Here is a 20,837-nt window from a genome sequence, read left to right as displayed (position 1 = left end):
AGAGGATCTATCATAATCCTGCCGCTCTGTTCTCTGCCTTCTGACGGCTTTGAGCCCAGGCTTTATTCGGTTTGTTTGTTTGCTTTTGTGCGCTCGTGCCTTTTTGTCGTCCCTCCCCCACTCCTTCCTTCTCGTGCACCCACCCTCCCACCTCTCCCAACATTCGGCAGACCCCATAGGGTGTGAAAATAAAGAGAGAAAAATGTGCGACGGTATAAAAAAAAAAGTTGTGTTGTTTTGCCATGCCGCTTTACCAGCCGCAACAGATTTTCCCCTTTGCTTTTCTGTGTTTGCTGGAGTTCACTGTGGTTTTGGAACATGACACAGGGGCTCGCTTTGTTCCAAATTCCCTCTCTTCTTCAGCAACACAAAATTTCGCAAGCAAGCGGCGACGCTGGCAGCGGGGCTTGAAGTTTTGATCCAACAAGAACCATGTTGCGGTTTGTAAAGGAGAACCTTCAGGCATAAGTATGGATCTGAAAGTAGGAAATATTCACAACTTCTCTGTCGAGAGCTTAGCAGAGAACCTGGCCCTCTACGCAGAGTAAACCCTCATACTCAAAGCTACATCCACCATATTGACTAGTGATTGGTTAATCGGCGCTGTTGCAAGAGACAGAGAATTACAAGAAAAAAGCCTGCTAGAAGTTTTTGGGGATATGAAATGATCAGCCTTGTCTCTTTTTGGCTTATCTTTGTATGTGAAGTGGAATTATTTGAGCAAAAGGCTTGATGGTGCTTGAGTGTCCACATCAGTAAGGCCTCATTGTGAGCTGTGAGGGAATCTGGCTTATATTGACATCTGTGCTATTGTTGTAGCACAGAGGAAGACTGGACATTTCCAGACATTTTGCTTTTTTTAACTTTTGTTTTGTAAGAATTTCAGTGACTTGGTGCTTTTTGTCCTCTCTATTAATTAATTGAAAAACCATTTAAAAGAGAGTGAGAAAGGGCTTGAATGCCCCTCTTTGATTATAAGCGTTTTCATTTTGATTTTATTGAGGGGCATAAAGATAAAAATGTGAGAGTGATACAACTGTTCTGATATCATAATAAAGAAAAAAAACTCATTAAAAGATTGAAATTTCTGACAAGAAATAATGTCTTAAAATATCAGATACTTTAGCCTTTTTAGGGCAAGTTTGTATAGTGTCATGTTGTGTGACTCCCCAAAAATGTCATTTTTAAAAAATTAATAATTCATTATTTTTTATTAGAAAATACCTTAAAACATTAAAAACTTTATATATTTATATTTAATTTTGAAAATGAGTAAGATCTGTACACTTGCATGTTATGTAAGTAAATTCTGAGTACTTTTTATTTGATGGTTACATCACATTTTTATTAAATTTAAACTTTTTTTAAAAAAATTCATGAAACCAACATTAATAAAAAAGAGTATATTTCTAAGAACTTAGCAAGTTTTTTTAACTAGATTTTTTTTTTGGACAGTCTTGTATGCCATTGACCCAGAACTTGTTTTTGGGGTCTGTCATTGACTCGTCCTCTCGCTAAGTTCTTGTACAAACTAGCCAACAAGAACCGTGAGACCAACTGCAGTGTTGGCATTAAAAAAGTTGTTCATCCCACCCCAGAATTCCATTAAACTTTGCACGCCTCCCTGCTTTCCCTCGGCCGAGTGTGAGCACGTGGAGGATGACAATCCCCTGAAAGGTGGAGAATCGGAAAATGAATAAAAGAGTGAGCAGATGCAGCCCCACGCCAGAGGGAGGCTGCCGCGGTGAGCAAAGTCTGCCGTGCCACCAAACTGCTGCAAACCAAGTCGGCGGGAAGCACATGTACCATCCGACAGCAAATAAAAGAGCGTAGCCCGCCACCCCTTGTCAGAAGTAGTAGCGAACGAAATGAGGCCCGCCGCCAGCCACGAGAAGCCGTGTTAGCGCTTTGGGGTGAGTGCGGGCACGGGCAATGGCAGGTAGCGGGGCGGTGTGCACGGTGCTGGGCGGCAGCCATCTTGTTGGGGGAGCAGATGGCGATGGGGCATTGAGGGGAGGGGCTGCTTAGCAGAACTAATCAGACAGTAACGGATGGGGCAGCTGGGACCGCTGCCGGCCATGCGGGAGAGTGCCGGCGAGCCGCCCAGTGAGTGTCATGATGTTGACAGTGGTGTGCCCGTTGGCCTGGGATGAGACCTTGCCACGTCTTCACGCCTCGCCGGCAGGGCTGCTGGCCTCCGGCTCCTCCTCCACTTCACACGGCAGAGGGCAAGAAGAGGGCTTTTGTCTTCTGTTATTCTCAATGTCTTAGAGACGACATTGCAGTGTTAGACTTAGTTCACCTGGGTCATGTGGTATACCTATGTAACAAGCTTAAATGGTCTAGAAGTTGATCCATCAGATATCAAGTGATACTTTATGATTGAAATTTGGCTATATTGTATGTTTGACTCATACTTAAAACCTCATCTTTTTTGCAATTGGAAAACATAATTACTTATCCATTTTTTCCAAAATTAATTTAACATATTTTATGAACAAATGAATTAATCTCTCAGTGAAAATCTTATCATAATTTATTGCACAAGCCAGTAAATTAAAAATTGAAGATTCACTCTAGAATAGAGGAATAAAGTACAAAAGAACTTATTCTAAAGCATGTAGAATATGAATACCAAACTCTATGTGTTTGTGTAATATTTGCATCGATCAGCAGTGATTTCTCCCCTCCCCTTCTTGTCCATGCATTATGTTTCTCCACTGGCCTATAAGACCAGATGCAATGCCAGAGGCTATGCCCCTCAACCAAGCAAGCCCTCAACTCATTGCCAGCAGTTTGCTCCATTATTTAACAGTGTAACCAAGTTCAAGGCAATTACATATGTGTCATTTATTTACAGGCCCCTAAGAGGACAATGTAGTGTACACAAGAGAACACACACTCTCGTTTTGAATACTGCGGCTACAGCTAGTTGTGTTTGCCAACAGAATGCATATGTTTGAAACATTGTGCAATTTGCACAGAGGGGAAAATATGTCCAAACATGGCACATACTTTCCATTAAAAGATGAGCATTGACCGTTACAATGACTGATTGTAAAGTTGCTAAATTAAAGAATTCTTCATATTTAGTAGAAATCTTTGACTGGATATTGTTAAGCAGCTATGACGTCACTACTACTGTTACTGTTATTTTGGTGTGTGATAATTGCAGTGATGAAAATTTAAAGTGGTTTCAGAATTGAATGGTCAATAATCATTTCTATAATAATACCCAATATAGAATAATTATGGTAACACATGCATTCATTCCTTAAAAAAATGATCTTGAGTTATTTTCATTTGTAACAATTCAGAAAATTAATTTGTCCCTCCAGTTACATTTCATGGCTCAAGGATATTTTTGTAAATATGAACATGAATTGTGTGTTGTGAATTCAATATTTCAAATAAATCTTTTAAAAAGTTTGTGGTTCAAAATTAATACTATTATTCAGCAGGAATACATTAAAATGACCAAAAGTGGCAGTAAAGTCATTAATGATGTTACAGAAGATTTCTATTTCAAATAAATGCTGTTTTTTTTTTTTACTTTATATATCAGAGAAACCTGAAAAACATTATCACAGTTTTCCACAAAAATATTTTCAACATTGATAATAGTAATATACATTAAAATCAGTTAAATTAAATTGCAGTATTTCACAAGCTGTGGTGAGCATAAGAAACCCAAACTTTTGAATGGTAGTGTATTTGGTAGTGCATTCTTCATTTTATCCTTCAGTGAAAAAGCATAATTTGCAAATCAAACTATTTGTCAGAGCAAATATTTTTACCAGTGAAATTATAGTCAGAAAGTTTCAGCCCTTCATTATATTCATGATCAGAACTGATTTCATTGTAAATGTTCAACTTGAAACTCCCAGTCCTACTAAAACTATATGTCCGTGTGTCTTGAGAGCTGCTCCAGTGCCGTGGCCCAGCTCTGTGTCATGATGGTACAGGACAGAATGTTGCCAGTCCCCAGGCAAAGTGGGAGCAAATCTGTCGGGTGCAACTGTTCTCACTTGGGCCAACTCTGCCCAGAGAAAGTGCCCTACTTACTGTTTCTGGAAGCTGGGTTGTTCTCCTTCTTTTCTAAGTCTCCATGGCACTTTTTTTGGTCACCACAAGTGCAATTTCAATAATAGACTTCTATCTATTGTTATTCCAATAGGTTCCATATTTGCAGTAGTGGGGGCAAGAGTGCTGATTTTTGATTAATGGTGCCATATTTTTCTAGTGTTCTCTGCTCACTGGCTCAGCTGTATTTGAATTTCTTCTCACTATTGGAGAAGGTTTAATCAGGTGTCTTTCTTCTGTTCACCCAGAATGCATTATTTTTGTGTAGTCCATTTGTTAGGTTCAAATTCATTATCAGTAAATTTATATTAACATGCTTAAACATACTGTAGAAAGGCCCATATCATCATGGCTTTCTCTCTCCCCATCTACTCCACTCTCCAGATGGCATAAGGAGTCCATCACAAAGCAGGCATCCTCCCACAAAAACCTGCCATGAAACAGGGATGGAAGAGACGGGCGCAACCCTAAGACCCGGCAGCCCGACACCCTATTGGGTTAAAAGCGCTGTTTGTTATGCTCTTTGCTGGCCATGCGCTTTTTGTGGGCACGTTCGGCTTTTGGAGAGCGTATTTGGTGTGTGATGGAGGGATGATGAAGGCAGCATGGTTTAGTTGGGCCTCCTGTGTGAGGTGACACCAGTGGGGGGTCTGGCACAAGCCCCTCCAGGTCAGCCCGAGCTGTGGAAATGCGTCACGCGCTCAGAGTGCGAGCCTCAACAGCGCTGTCGCAGGCTGTTTCACCCAGGGATAGCGCTCTGTCTTGTTCTCTTCCTCCTTCTCATCTTTATGCTTTCATTTCTGTCCAGTTTGTGTTTTTCCCAGAATGCACATTACAGAAGCCTCTTAAATATTTTTAAACTTATGTGTAGTTCATACTAGGATCGTTTAAAGGGATATTTGCCTCAAAAATGAAACTTTTCTCATCATTTACTCAGTCAAAGTCCTCAATTATTTTTGCTGAAAACAGCTTTGGTGAGCATTCACTTTTATTTTATGGAAAAGAGCAGCTTGTACATTCTGTTAAACTTCTCCTTTTGAGTTCCATATGAGAAAGAGTGATATGAGAAAATCAGATTGATTTGGAATGACATGAGGGTAAGTATATGACAACATGTATGACGTTTTCTTTTTTCTTTTTTTTTGGATGAACTTAGGATGATTTTTTTCTTCAAAAAAGCTGTTCAAAAATCCAACATTTTTTTATATTCCTGTCAAAATGAAAATCATGGTCATTAACATAAACACACATCTAAAATTTGCAATTTCTTAACCTACTCTGAAAACATGGATATTTATTCAGCATATGTGAACACATCTCAGCTTCCTCTGTGTGCGTTTTCAAATCACAACAGATTCTCTACGGATACATAAGAAAAAAATGATTATCGTGATTAGTTGGTTTGTTGATAGGGGTGTCTTATAGAAAGGGAGGGGGTTGTTTGTAAATTGGTGGCGTCTGCAATTCGTTTTGCCTCTGACCTTGAGGGGGTTTTGCGCTTCTTGAAGAAGAAAGCAGAAGCTGGCGGTAAACAAAGTTCACTTCTGACAGATGGATTGAATGACAGAGAGGTTGCGAGTGCCAGAATAGCCCTGGCATCCGAGGAAATGTTCAATGCGGTCCAACAGGAGAGGAGGTGTGAACAGGTGCGGGGCTGCTGAAGGAAAGGGGACCAGATGGAGGGAGCCAGAGCCAGTTTAGTTAAAGGAAAAAGGGTGGGAGGGAGCAGCGAGGGGGGGGGATAAATGAAGGGTGGGGGGCGATACAGGGCGAGCGATGGAGAGGCTGACGTGCACGCTAATAGAAGCGGTTTGGATGTCGTGTAAATATAGAGTGTGCAAGTACTGCAGACGAGACACAGGCGGCTCAGGTTGGGCCGTTTCATTCGCTCCTGGAGGGACGGGGGCGAGTGTGTCAGTGGGAGACAGGAAATAGGAGTGCGATTGACACTGAATGAGTGCAGCTGAATAAATGCTATAAAACATCTGAGGTTTGTGAGCGTGAACATTTCCCAGTACTTTCTGTATTAGTGTTTCAGCAAAGTTTTCTTCAGTATCTTAATAGCAAAACATACTTTTTTACGCAACTTTCTGAGCATAATTTCATATCCTTTTAAATTGAATTGTACTTTTTCTACTGCCAATGAGAGATGAGTATGTCATCTTGAAGTCCGTCTAACTGTAATCACAAAATCGGGATGAATGTTAAAATGCCAGATTAGCGCCTTCTGTCCATTTCCGTTCTTACCCCGCAGTGCAACCTGTACTTTTTTTTACTTTTGAAAGTTTTCCTCGCACATATATTAACATACAAACGGTGGCAAGTGTCCTTGTGTACTGTTGAGTGCTCATGAAGCCAAACGGCTGACTCCAATTTGCGCACATTTTAGGAACGGTAGCATTTGGTCATTTTTGGCGTGGGATCACGGAGCACCACAGGGTGCTGCAAACTCTGCGCTCGAGCGGTCTGTGGTAGTCCAAATCAAATGGGCAACAGCTTGAATAGTACCCACTTAGGCAGCCCTCGGCCCTCGCGCTCCACCAGCACCCAGCTACGGAAACTATTTTCCGTGGCTCGACGCTGCTCCCTACCAGGCAGACCGACCAACCCGGCTATGGCTCCTAACCGGAGGACATTAGGCCTCGCTCACATCATTACCAGCAGTGAGCAAACACTCACTGACCTGCCATTGTGGGGTGGCTGGAGAGGGTGTGAGGTGAGTCAGAGCTGTCTGACCTGGCTTTGAAACAGTTCATGCCCGAGCAAACACTCGAAACGGATGACATTTCAGATTTTTGTTGGCACAAATGAAACAATTAAGGTATTCATTCAAAATGCATCCAGAAGTGGTTCCTACCCACACATGCATATTATATAAACAATAAACAATACTTTTTTGGTGGCCTATATTTTGATAATGATAATAAACTGATAATAAGAAGAAATGTTACAAATCAGCATATTAAAATGACCCCCCCCCACACACACACACCCAAATACATGTGACATTGGTGAGCATTGATGAACTAAAAAAAGTTTTACAAACCTTAAAGTAATATATTTATTCAAAATGGAAAATTCTGTCAATGAAAATGCTTTTATCATTTACTCGCTTTCATGTTGTTCCGAACCTGTATGACTTTCTTTCTTCAGAGAATCACCGGAGAAGATATTTCAAGAAATGTCTGTTTATTTTTGTTCATACTATGGAGGTAAATGGTCACCAAAACTGTTTGGTTACTGACATTCTTCAAAATATCTTCAGAAGGACGAAAGTCATAAAGGTTTAGAGCAACACAAGGGTTATTAATGATGACAGAATTTTCATTTTTGGGTGAAAAGTACTCAAATAAGTTCTTGCTTAATTTTGAGTGTTACGTAGTTGACGGTAATAACTTGCAGTTCACTGAGCATTTCAGTGAAGGCTTTACTGATTCAGATAGAGTGATTCATTGAAGGAAACGGCTAAAAAGAGTAATTTGTTTTTGAATCAAAATACACTTCTCATATGTATTTTGATTAATTTATGTGGTACACAGTATTTTTATCTCATCACATTCAGTTCAGTCAGCAAACTCAGTTCTGGAAATATAATTTAATTGGCGCCGCTGAAACACTGGCTCCTGGAATATTTCTAAATTTAGCAATAGCTGTGTTTGATACTTTGCTTGGTGCACGCACTATTTCTTATTAAATCAACATATGACATTTTATTGATATTTCATATTAGGCATTTATTTTATTGATACTACTTGAGTGTATAAAAATTCAGTCTGTGAAAACGTTAAATTATATTATTTGTGTACTTAGCAATCAATGCATGATAACACCTCTGTTCCTCTGCTAGCCACATGCTACTTTAAATATTCTTCGTCTTTAGATACATAAAGTTTCGATCTCATTGGTGTCCACAGTATCTCGCTCGAAGGCCTCTCGCTTAGCCAACTTTTTCCCTAAAGTGCTCGCGGTAACTTTCTGGCGGTCTCTCTCATGCTAATTGGTCGACAAACACCCGACCCCCCCCCACTCCATCCACACCCCCGCACCCCAGTGAGTGGCTGGGCCCCCTGGAAAGCCACAGTAACAAATGGCTGGCTGTGAGGCCTTTGTGAGCCCCTGCTGAGCGCTGGTGTGGATGGTGTTTTAGGCCGCTGTTCAAGCACAGCGGGGGCCGAGCGCTCTCCCCCTGCTCGCTCTCTCTCACACAGCTCTCGCAGGCGGAGCGCCTTCACACTCCAGACGACAGCAGGCCTGCAGAGACGGTCACTTCTCCAGCTACATTCCAAACCCAGTGTGCGAGAAAAGTTTTCAGGCTTCACTGTTAATTAACACACTTTGACTTGAGTTTTGTGGGTGTTTTTTTCCTTCTCGTCTTACTTTCTTTGGCCTGCATTATGTCTGCTCTTTTATAGTGTAGACTAGTTCTTTTATTCATGTTGATCATTAACGTAACGCTTTTCAACCTGGCGGTTGAGTAAAGAACCTGCTTTTGTTTCCAGCTTTGAGGTGCTTTGACGTAAATCTGTTGATCAATTTCATATTTAATCTCCGATATCATTCTGTAGTATGTTGCACGTTTCTCTCACTTTTCTCTCTCTGTTTGAGAGTCAGTCAACAAAGCTTTATTTGCATATCTGTAGGAAGGATTACAATATTGCCAGAGCGTTTCAGTAATTGCGTAGCACAGGTGAATGAAATCAACAGTAAAATAACGGAATGTGCAATAAATGAAGCGATATGTCAGGTGTGGATATTGTAAAGTGACAAGATGTAGTGTGACACAGTGATGTGTTGAAGTATAATGTATAGTCTATACGTTAGATTCAAAATAAACTTGTTGCCACACCTGCCAATACCGGGTGAACTGAGTAAATTTATCAGCCAAATGTTTCTTAGCAACTGTGCTGTAAATTTGATTTTAAAAATATATTTTTTTCCATTTAAAAAAAATATATATTTGCCACTAAGACAATAGAATTACCTTTTATCCTTGCATATTTGTGGCAAAAGATCATTGTGTTACTCGCAGCATCATATATTCAGCACTCTGTACTGTATGTAAAATGCTGCTACTTAAAAACATTTATACACACATTTTAGTGGCTTAATACAAGGAATATTGTCGAATGTTTGGCAAATAAAGCTCCGGAGAAAAAAAGGGTTCACCTACAGTAATTACGAAGAGAGAGGAGCTCTGTGATTGGAAAGATCAGAGAAGGGGGACTCTGTGTGTAAACTGTATTAACACATTAACATATTAACACTTCTATCATTATTAGGCAGATAAAGTACCAGCGAGTTGCCTTTTCTAATACTGGCCAAATGGCCAGTAGGCTAACTTTTTATTTAAGCCAACTTATACTCTCATTTGGTGCTTGATGAGTGTTAATTTTGGACCTCAGTATGATAGTTCTGGTCCTAGATTTTGATTTTTCAGAGTAGTATCAACCTTGACACAAAAGACATAGTTAAAAAGGGATTGTTCACTCAAATATTTATTTATTTAAAGAAAGGCATACACGTTTGTAACGACCTGATAACATTTACTCAGGTCGTTCCAAACCTGTATGTCTTTCTTTAACCAAAATGTTTTGGTGACCACTGACTTCCATTATATGGACAAAAAACACAGGGCCCTATCACAAGTGTTTTTTGCTAGTTTCAGCCCAACACAGTTATCATTTTCACGTCCTGTGCCACGTTGTTTAAATAGCAAATGCATTTGCGTCCATTTGTGCATTCATGTGCGTGCTGGTCTGAAAATGAGGTGTGTTTAGATGCATTGTTGGCGTGTTACTACTTTGAGGCAACTGAAATGAACTGCACCATTGACCAACTGAAACCTGGTCTAAAGTCAATGGTGCAGTATTTATTTTGTTATTTAAAGAGTGCGTTAGCAATATGCGCCTAATATGCGGGTGCACAACGCGTGTGCACTCTGCTTATTACACACACAGGGACACGCGGCAGCAAACAAACATGCCAAATATTAAAAATAAAAGGATTACAATGTAAAAGATTATTATTGTGTGCATAAAGATAAAAATGCTTTGGTGGAATCCTGCTTTTCCGGTAGATTTTCTCACTAGAGAAACTTTCAGTTTTTCGGCTTGCAAATTCCGCCATGTAAATAGCACAACTGGCTTTTAAAAGGAATGGGAGATGAGACTCTGATTGGTTTATTGCATATTACGCCCAAAACACACCCATTACTCAGAACAGGGACAACCCTTTTAGACCATGTGCCGGGTGCGCCGACCACTTTTCCCGCCCTTTTGGTCGGGCCTGTCCTTAAACTTGGATTCGGACACGCTCTAAGCGCAATTGCGCCATGCTCTTTAGACCATGTGCTTAGATCATTAAAATAGCACCCTGAGACATTTCTCAAAATGTCTTTTTTTATGTTGTACAGAAAAAAATGAAGTCATACAGGTTTGGAACGACATGAAAGTGAATAAATGATGACAGAATTTTTGGGTGAACTACCTAACCTAACCTAATTTATTAGTTTAGTGAAATTTTGTGACCTAATATTTAATTGTGTTGTAACATTTTTATTGTACTGGTATGTTTTTGCACATTGCTCTGTATAGCACGGCTTTTTATATCTTATTGCGTAAATGCGCTTTGTAAATATGCAGAGACAACTATTAGTTATTTTTTCCCCCAAAACTATAAACACTGTGACTCTGTGGCTCTTTCAAAACATTGTTCTGTTTATATAAGCATTCCTATCCAGCCCAGCACAGCAGTATTGGCTCAACCAGTGCTGTGAATTTGGGGCGGGACTGTCTGATTGTCTGACCAGTGACAGAGGGGAGTGATCAGGAAACCTGTTTGAAAACATTCATTTTGCAGTTCCGTTTGGTGATGCTAGTGGCACAGAAATACCATGTGTATCACTGATCTACATGTGTCTCTCTCTCTCTCTCTCTCTCTCTCTCTCTCTCTCTCTCTCTCTCTCTCTCTCTCTCTCTGCAGGCAGGAGAAGGAGGCGGTAGAGCGCTGCTGTGGCGAGGACATGGCCGCTCTGACCTTCCAGGCACAGCGGCGCGAACGTGAGCTGACACAGACGCTCCAGCAAATGGAAGCGCAGCACGAGAGGAGTGGTGGGTGTTCACCGGTGCACTGCCCCTTGCCAGAACAACCGCCTCACCCGCCCTTCCGCCTGCCTCACCCCCACACGCTCCAGGCGTGAGCCACACTGTGCGGGACGGCATCAGGAACACCTGTAACCTTTGGCTGGCCGAAGGGAGCAGATGCTCGGCGCTCCAGAGCTTCAGCGCTACGTATTAGTTAGCGTTTAAAAATGGGGGGGCGGGCAGCGCTGCCCACTGTCTGCTGATTTCAGAGTGCTGCTCTCACATCTGTTGCACCATCTGGATGGGCGAGTTTAGTTTATTTACCTGTGTTTCCAGAAACTTGAGGCATGCTGATTGCCAGAACAAAGCGCAGAGAAAACAAAGGGCTTCTTTTTGGCGCGGCTGCACGGCACACATGTTGTCTAAAGAGAAATGGCATCAGAGGCTCAGCAGGAAGCTCTCTGGGCTTATGGAATTAGTCCTTTAATACCACAGACCACTTCCCTCTCTAAGCAAATAATGGCCACTCTCGATAGCTAATTATTTTTGTCCTGTTTCCCCCCGTCCCTGTCTCTCTATCTCTAAATGGATTGATATAAGTAGTTAAGACAAAATCGCCTCTAGATGATAACATTTTTTTTTTTTTTTTTTAAATACTGCCCTGTTTGTTTAGAGTCCAGTTTGTTTCTTTTATCCTGCTTTGTGTGTGGTGTCTCTGTGGCCTGCACATGCCCAGCTAGTTTCAAAGCGCATAAACGCAGTAGGATTCTTTTGGTGAACTTTCAACAGCTTCTGAACTTTTTGAACTTGATGAAAACGAAATTTAATGAACACCGCAATCCATGTTGTCGTTACTTTCCTGCTTTCTGTCTGTCTCCTTTTGTGTAGCTCAGATATATACACAGAATATACAATGGGGTCCCAGACCAAATCTGAGACCACAATGAAAATTTAGAATTTTAAATATCCGTAAATAAAACATTAATTATGACATAAAATTGATAAAAAATATTTCAGATTTTGCACAGTTTCTTGGTTATTATTCAAATAAGTAAATGTGTGACATTAATCATGTGACTCTGTATGGTCAGATGTTCTTCCATTGAAGATGCTCTTTGGATCATCTCAAATCATGTTGGGGAAAATGTTCATATTAAATATATTAAAATGTATTTCTATATATAAAAAAATCTATTAAATTACAACATTAATATAAATTGATATGCATATTATTATAAATAAAAATTAAAATAATTAATATATTAAATTAAAATGTAAAAATATATATTAAAATATATAAATAAATTACAATATATAAATACATTTATTATATTAAAATAATTAATATAATAAATTAAAGCATTTTGAGTAAAATAAATAAATAAATAAAATAATAAAAATTCCAGTCATCAATGAAAATGAAAATCTTAATGAAAGAATAATTGAAAAGGTCGCACTTTATAGTCTTGTGTTTTGAACAAAAGTTAAGCACATATCAAAGAAAAATCAAAGATTTCTGTTTGTTAGTGGCAGATTATCATATGTCCATCCATCAAATAACCAATTTCTGATTTTGACACATGACACTGAACCCAATAATTTTATTTATTTATTTTTTTTAACATTTTTGGACCCAGGAAGAATATAATTTATGATGTTGTTTTGTGTTCCTCTACCTGTGTTATATATTTTAGCATATGTATGTGTTTTCTGTTAATGAGTCAATACTTTATCTGTTCACAGTCAGGGAAACAGACACTCTGCTGAGTGCTCAGAACAGCCTGATTGGGAAACTGAAGGAGGAGTGTCAGACACTTGGAGCAAAGCTGGAGGAACTGGCCCAGAGCAGCAGGCACGTAGCACTTTCAGTCCTTTAAGATCACATATACCATATTCATTTTTTCATTCATTACAAACTCAACAAACAATTGAACCCAGTCAAGTTCAGGCCATTTTGTGTCCAGGGTTCCTATGGTCATGAAAATAGCAAGTTGTTGAGTTTTAAAATGGTTAGTCTTACATTTTTTTTCTACGTTGCTCAGCTTTGAAATATTTTATTGACTAGAAATTTGCTAGTTCATTAATGGCTAAAGCAATGATCAGAAATTGGTAAATAAGTGGAAATTCACTGGTCTAAAGATGTGGGAACTCTGGCTGCCTTTAAGGCTGTCTTCAGGGCTTCTTTGGATCATGACTCTCATGTCTAGCATATCTAGAGCTGAACTAAACATAGTGCTCACTGTAACTGTGCTATTCCTTGCAGTGAAATCAGTGAAAATCAGTTTCCATGTTTGAAATGCAGATTGCCTGACATCGTCTTCTCAACTGTTTGATCTTGTTGATGCTTTGTGAATTGTGTATCTTCGCGGAGTCCGACTTTCAGCGCAGAGCCACTCGTGGTGTGTTATCCAGAGCGTGGCATCCTTTCCGTGCCATACTGCTCTAGTCTGTGCCCCAGTAAGGGAGCTGTCACTGTACCCTGGCACACGCCAGCCTGTCCTCCGTGCAGGCTTTGCTCTCTGCCCATCACATGTGCCTCTCACCTCAGGCCTCTGGGGTAGTCAGCTGTTAAAACAGTGTAAAGCGCATTACTCACATCGCAGCTTGCAATCTGCCATGGTCAGTCAGCCCAGCTTGGGAAGGTACAGGCCACTGCTGCTCGCCCTCCCCCTTCCGCCCGCACGCTGAACTCAAGAAGACCTCTGAAGAAGATGGATGCGGAGAATCATCTTGGCATATTTGTGATCATACTGTAGCTTTACAGTTGCTGATAAAAACACGGGAAGTTGACAAATGCCAGATAGTGTTCTGCAGTGTGACATATTTTACTTTACAACATTTTCTTATTCTTTTGACCTCATATTTTTATGACCTGATGGAATATGTGCTTCTAAATATTAATGTCACACTACAGGACTATTTAAGTGAACCACAAAGAAGCACAAAAGGTGAAGAAAAGCACAACTTCTGCAAACAAAGTGAATGAAACGAGTATAAAAGATTAAAACAAACAAGATTAAAACAAAAAACAGTAAATTACATAAGGGATAATGTTCGCATTGCCTCAGGGTCTTGATCATCATGTCAGGGATTATTTTGTGATACATCTTTACCTTATTGCATTTATTACAAAAAAATAATAGCAATAAATAAATTACCATGAAATAAGTTACAATTGTTTTACTATCTAAGAAGAAAGTGAGATGTAGAAAAAAATGTAGAAATAGTGACTGGTCTCTTTAATTTAGATTTAATTTGGTCACTAAAATTTAACAGTAACACTTTACAAATAAGGTTACATTTGTTAACATTAGTTAACATGAATATATATGATATAATGTTAACTAATGGAACCTTATTATGGAAATGTTTCCAGTGTTAATCATCAACTGCAGACATACAGAATCTCAGCAAAGTCTAGTGTTAATGTAATCTAGTAGCATATATATATTTAATACAGACAGGTTTGTAAAAATTTCATTGCTTTTTAATGTACTAAAATAAAAAAAATGAAATGATATGTTATTTAATAAGAGCAGTGTATGGACTGTGTATATATGCACTCATACACTTCATTTCACTCTACCGATCTCCCTGTCCTGTTGTTTTATGTCCGGTGACAGTGTGGCCTTCTGTTCAGTGTTGTATTTTAAACCTAAAGGCAGATGAGCCCGCAGCACGCTGGCGAAAAGGTTCATTCTGCATAAGACTCAGGTGAAGGTTGCTCTTAGTCTAATGCAGCACATCCAAGTGAGTTGTGGTGGTGGATTTAATTACTTGTTTCTTTAACAGTTTGATCAAGTACAACCCATTAGAACGTCTACTGTTAACTTATATGAGCACATGAAACAAGTTTACACATTAAATCAGAGACATGTTTTTGGAAGCTGATGTCTTCCGTGTAGGCTCTGTAACTTTGGAGAGCGGGGTGTTTACAGTGCTAATGGAGTTGGCTTGGCAGGGCTATACCTGATGGCAGAGTGCTCAGGTGTTTCTGGTGCAATGAGAGAGTGGTCTTGTTAAGAAACTGTCATTGGAGCCATGGCAAAGTGATTAGAGCAAGTTCAAATCTGCATGTGACCCATTCAGTGATCTCAACCCGGTTTTCTCCCTATTTCTCCTTTTGTTTTTTCTGATTTTCTTCTTCTTCCTTATTTTTCTGCCCTAAAACTGCATAGGCGTCAGAGATCTAAACTCGACAGAATGGTCCCGATTGTGCACCACTACTTAGGCACACAGACACACACCCATCTGACAATAATAATAAATAAAAAAAATAAGATAATAAAACTGTAATAAGGCAGTTTGCATTTTGGATCATACCTTTGGAACCCTGAGGGCTTCAAACTAATTTCTATTTTTTTTTTTTTTTCCCCTGAATCCTTGAGTCACGCCCTACAACATGTAAATCTTTTCGCCATTTTGGATTTTCTTAAAAACCTTTTTTAAACTTCTCCTACGCCGTTGGTCTGGTCTTCACCAAAATTGGCAGGCAGCAGCTAGGGACGGTGCTGGCAAAAAGTTATTCAAAGAATTTTAATACATTAAAGCATTGCAAAGATATAAGTTAATTCATTGGTCAGGCAATGCCCATTTTTATGATTTGACATACTTGACACAAAGAAAACAGGACATTGTGAGGATGCACACAAAGTTTCGTAGAATTCTGCCAATGGGGGGCGCTAAAACTAAAAACAATTCTAACTTTGCAACAGTACAATTCATTAAGTTGAAATTTGGTATGCATCTTCTTTGGTGGACGACATCCCAACATAACCTCGAATATGAATCGGTTACTTAAAAAAAAAAAACATGGCCGCTAGCAGCCAATCAAATTTCAATGGCTAATAACATCAAATATGAATGGCCTACCATTACAAAAATGGATATATTTGTAAAATGGGCCTAAAGGTGGCGCTATAATAAGCAACTTTATGTTTTAGCTACTCCGCAACTGTGTGTGACAGAATCAAATTTCTTGTTTCTTCTAAATCCTTGGATTAAGCCAGAACAATATTAAATAATTCATAATTTTATGATTATCTAAAAACTTTATCCACCATACTAATTAGTTAAAAAAAAAAAAAAAAAAATTTCAAACTCCTCTTAGGCTGCTTGTCAGACCTTCACCACACATCATTCTGGCAAAAAGTTATCAAATGAATTTCGATCTTAATTTAAACTGTTTAGCAGATACATTTTTTTATATGTGCCTGGCATGACCCATTATGACTTTTATGTCTATGTCTTGTGTGCACTTCATATGGAGAACAGGTCATTCTGAACATGCTTAGCAGCCATTTCAAATGAAAGATGAAGGCTGTGATAATTATGTTGTCCACTAGAGGGTAAGCATCTTTTAGGATAAGCATCTTTTAAGCCTAATTTTTTTCTTTCTTTTTTTCATTCTTTTGAATGGAAATAAATGCATTGATCTAGTTCATTTGGATAACTATGATGTACTGACAGCATAGTTTTATTTATTTAGTGTACAAAAAAGTATATGAAATGCTTATAGATCATTAAATGTTTATTTAACTTTTAATATACCCCAATAAAACATTTTTTTCAATTTGCTTGACATGATTATGTAAATATATTGATGTCCATTTAAAATGGAGAGACAATTTTAATTGTCTTTTTCAAGATAATATATATAATAACATTTCTACAAAGAAACGTATTTACTGTTGTGGTATGAATAATAAAACAAATACTTGTGTTAAATGGCAAGCATAAGGTTAAAAGGCTAAACGTATTATAGAAATAAATTATAAAAATGAAAATAGCCTTAAAATAAATGCTTCAGATAAATAAGATTTTGAGATTCACATTCATTTGAAATTGTCATCTGGCATCCTATGACATGCGATTAATCTAAATTTAAATGTTGAATATGAGTCCACACTTACTCAACATATGTTATGATCACATGACTTACAACAGTAAACATTTTTATCCAGGGGTATTTTTTACTTCTCTTTTAATCTAGCAGTAACAGGGAGTGATTTCCTTTGAAAGTCAGTTGCTGCTTTTGACACCTGTGTCCCGTTTCATTAAACCCTTACTTTCAGTGAAGCATCAAGATGGACTTTGCTTTTTAAAACTACATCATAAGATACATTAGTGCTTGGACCTCAATGATTGCTGCTTGCGGCTATATTTTCCTTTACTTTCTTTACTCTCTTTTTAATAAAAGTGGAAAAACAAACAAATTAAGAAAATGGTTTTCTGCCACTTCCTGATAGGCCATTGTACATGCTGCATTTAAATATAGGAGTGAAATCTGAATTTATCATATTAAAATATTTATATCAGCTGATAACTGATAGTACTGATATACTGTGTATTTAGATCCATCTGTTTTAGTAAAATGTGCCGTTTTGTTTATGCCCTGTAAGCTGCTGCTTTTTAAACTCTGTTTTTGTGATCTGAATGATCTAATGTCAGTTCAAGTATTATTAGAGTTAAAGTAGCTTTATTTAACAGCATTAAAATGTGGATTATAAAACTTAAGCATGTGTTTGTGTGTGTGTAGAGCGGAGATAGAGCAGTTGTCTCTGGAGAGAGAGCACCTGCAGGAGAGCGCTGAGAAACTGCGAGGTCGCTGTGAGGAGATGGAGGAGCAGTGTGTGCAGCATGGCAGGATGCACCAGCGTATGAAGCAGAGGTACGCACACCTGCAGCACTGACCTCAAGTCTTGCTTGCTTTAATATCACATGTACAGTCCCTATAGGAGCTTGTGTAGTTTATAACACCATGACATCACTACATTTGCATAATGAGGGACGTAGTTAAAACCAACAGCAGTTAGGGGTGTGAATCTTTGGGGTGTCAGTGAAACAATTTTACTCATGATTCACAGGTTTTCAATTACATTTCAATTCAGAAACTTTTTAAGATTCAAGCTTTGTTCACACGGCACACAAATCCAGTTTGGCTTTGTCATTTTGCATATGGTGAAATTTGATCTCTTTGTTCAGGTTTGTTAACATTGGATTTCATGTTTGTTTTTGCTGTTCTAACTACAAAAAAAACGAAACCAGATTTTTGTTGGATATGGCGATTAAAAAAAAATCAGATTTTTGCTGCCTGTCTGAACAAAGCCTTTAAAGGGAGGCATGAGAAAGAATCAAAAACTAGATCAAGGTCAATGAATTAGTGAAAGAATAATGAACAAAACAGGTTGAAATACACTACTGTTCAAAAGTTTGGGGTTGGTAAGATTTTATAATGCTTTCTCTTATGCTCACCAAGGATGTGATTTAGAAAATACAGTAAAAACAGTAATATTGTGAAATATTACTACAATTTAAAATAACTGATTTCTATTTTAATATAATTTAAAATATAATTGAGAAGTTCAGATGCAAAAGCCGCACAAGCTGCAGCGCGGATGAACGCGATTATCTCTTCCTCGTTAATAATAATTACAGAATAAACAAGAATGAACATTCAAAGGTATGTTAGAAGATACAATATAACTTACTGAAACGTATAATATCTCGTGTAATCGCTCAATCAGTGTTTCAACGGTGGAAAAACTTCAATAAAACAGCTTGTAAACAATATGTCACATAGCATGTACCTCAAAAAAGGCATTCAGTGTCCACAGCTTGTTATCAAGAGAGATTAACTCTTTTGCTAAATATATGCACTATATTAGCCTATATATTCATTATATTTTACTTAACCTGTTAGTGATGTATGTTTAAATAATTCTGCTATGAAAATGATAGCCACTGTGTATAAATATATTTCAACAATGAATTGCAGTAAAAACATAATTTTATATTAGATTTAATTAAAAAGATTTTTATAATTTGAAGTTAATGCAAAAACTGCCTTAAGTGCAGCTTACATGTTTGCATGCAATTTGTTATTTGTGTGTTGATTATTATATCTAAAAATAAATATCAGTTGAATTTAGTCTAATATTTTGGGCTCTGAACCTTTAATATTATAGTAATGTTCAAGTAAGGGCTCCCTATATAGTTTACGGCATTAACAGATTGTTAGATAATTGTTTTTATCCTTTTAGTTATAATTTAATTTATTTAAAGACCGAGACAATTTATTCAGTAAACCACTGTTTAATAAAAAACAAAAACAAATTTATGTTTAGTTTTCTTCCCCCTGCTGTACCGAATCTGTACCGAACCATGATGTCAAAACCGAGGTACGTACCGAACCATCAATTTTGTGTACCATTACACCCCTAGTAGCAAGTGAACACAACAGTGTTCCTTTTGCTGCTGTAAAACAGACAGAAATGGACATTTTACTATGTCTTGTTGTCCAAAGAGGTGGACTTAGAGGTTTTTGCAAAGAAAAAAAGAAAAGTTAAATACCAATGAATTGACATTTTTGAAAATAAGCCATTTCAATAACAGACTAATAACCTTTTCATTGCCATAACTGGAATTACTGAACCTAAACATAGGAGCCTGGTTAAAAAAATGCTCATTTAAAAGAGTCAGAGAGGTTTTTGCAATGGAATGTGATGGCAAAGCTGAATTTACAGCAGTCATTACTCCGGTTACATGATCCTTCAGAAATCATTCTAACATGATGGTCCTAAAATAACATTTTTATTATTATTAATGTTGAAAACAGTTGTGCTGCTTAATATTTTTGTGCAAACCGTGATGAATTTTTTTCAGGATTTCTTGATTAATAGAATGTTTTAAAACAGAAATCGTTTGTAACATTATAAATGTCTTTACTGCCACTTTTGCTCCATTTAATGGTTCCTTGCTGAATAAAAGTATTCACTTCTTTAAAAAAAAAAAAAAAATCTTACTGACCTCAAACTTTTGAACAGTAGTGTATGTTGTTCATCAAGAAATATATATTTTTTTCAGACTGAAATAAGGCTGGCTCTTCATGAAGCCATTGATTGGATTTGCAGGATGCAGCTTTGTAACCTCTCAATATGTCTATAATATTAACTGGAATCAGATACTGGCTTTTTATATCTAATACATGTGAGCAGTGCACTCATAACACTTCTTCATACTACGTGTGTGCGTGTTTCAGGCAGGGGCACATGTGGCCACTGAGTGTAGGGTTGAGGGGCGTCTGGCATACCGCCCGAGCCAGCATGTGGGCGAGTGAGTGAGTGTGGGTGTATCCACAGTACCTCCAGCCTGAACTGAGCTTCTGCTGGGAGCACAACATCCTTCTGTTTCTTCCACAACTTTACATATTAGCAAATATCCACCTCCTCGAACCAGAGAGAAGCAGATACAAAGAAAAGTTACATTTCCACTGCCGCCCCGTAATGAAAAGCATGTTGTTTTTAGATAGTTGTGCAGTGTGGGCATGTAAGTGAGCTTTCCTCACATAACTGGAGCTGTTAAAATGGTTTGTCACCTTTGCAATTACGCAACATTTCTCACAAGAGCTCACAGACCGAGCTCAGAGGTGAGATGGAGCGATTAGAAAGAATCTATATGTGTGAAATGTATATAGTTATGTTTACCATAGTGAATATACAGCATTTTTATTTGACTTGCGTACAAGCTAGAGATCGTCGAACGATTTTTTTTTTGCAATTAAATCTTTTTTGTTGTGCCTTTCTTGAACCATCCTCAATGGATTTAATGTTATAGCTAATCTTTTGAGAAGAATTCAAAACGAAGATAAAGTTTCAATATGCAAGAAGGCAA

General features: G+C 38.1%; 1 protein-coding gene across 1 annotated transcript in view; it reads left to right on the top strand.

Annotated features, from left to right (window-relative positions):
- sdccag8 (SHH signaling and ciliogenesis regulator sdccag8) overlaps positions 1–20,837 on the top strand; it is a 43,567-nt gene that overhangs the window by 12,056 nt on the left and 10,674 nt on the right. Inside the window, 3 exon segments of the mRNA XM_048204598.1 lie at positions 11,065–11,192; positions 12,909–13,017; positions 17,704–17,835. Coding sequence (XP_048060555.1) covers positions 11,065–11,192; positions 12,909–13,017; positions 17,704–17,835 — 369 coding nt within the window.

The sequence above is a fragment of the Megalobrama amblycephala genome, linkage group LG10, assembly GCF_018812025.1.
Source record: "Megalobrama amblycephala isolate DHTTF-2021 linkage group LG10, ASM1881202v1, whole genome shotgun sequence".
Classification (NCBI taxonomy): Eukaryota; Metazoa; Chordata; class Actinopteri; order Cypriniformes; family Xenocyprididae; genus Megalobrama; species Megalobrama amblycephala.
Note: the sequence above shows the minus strand (reverse complement) of the source record. Positions and strands in the feature narration are given on the sequence as shown.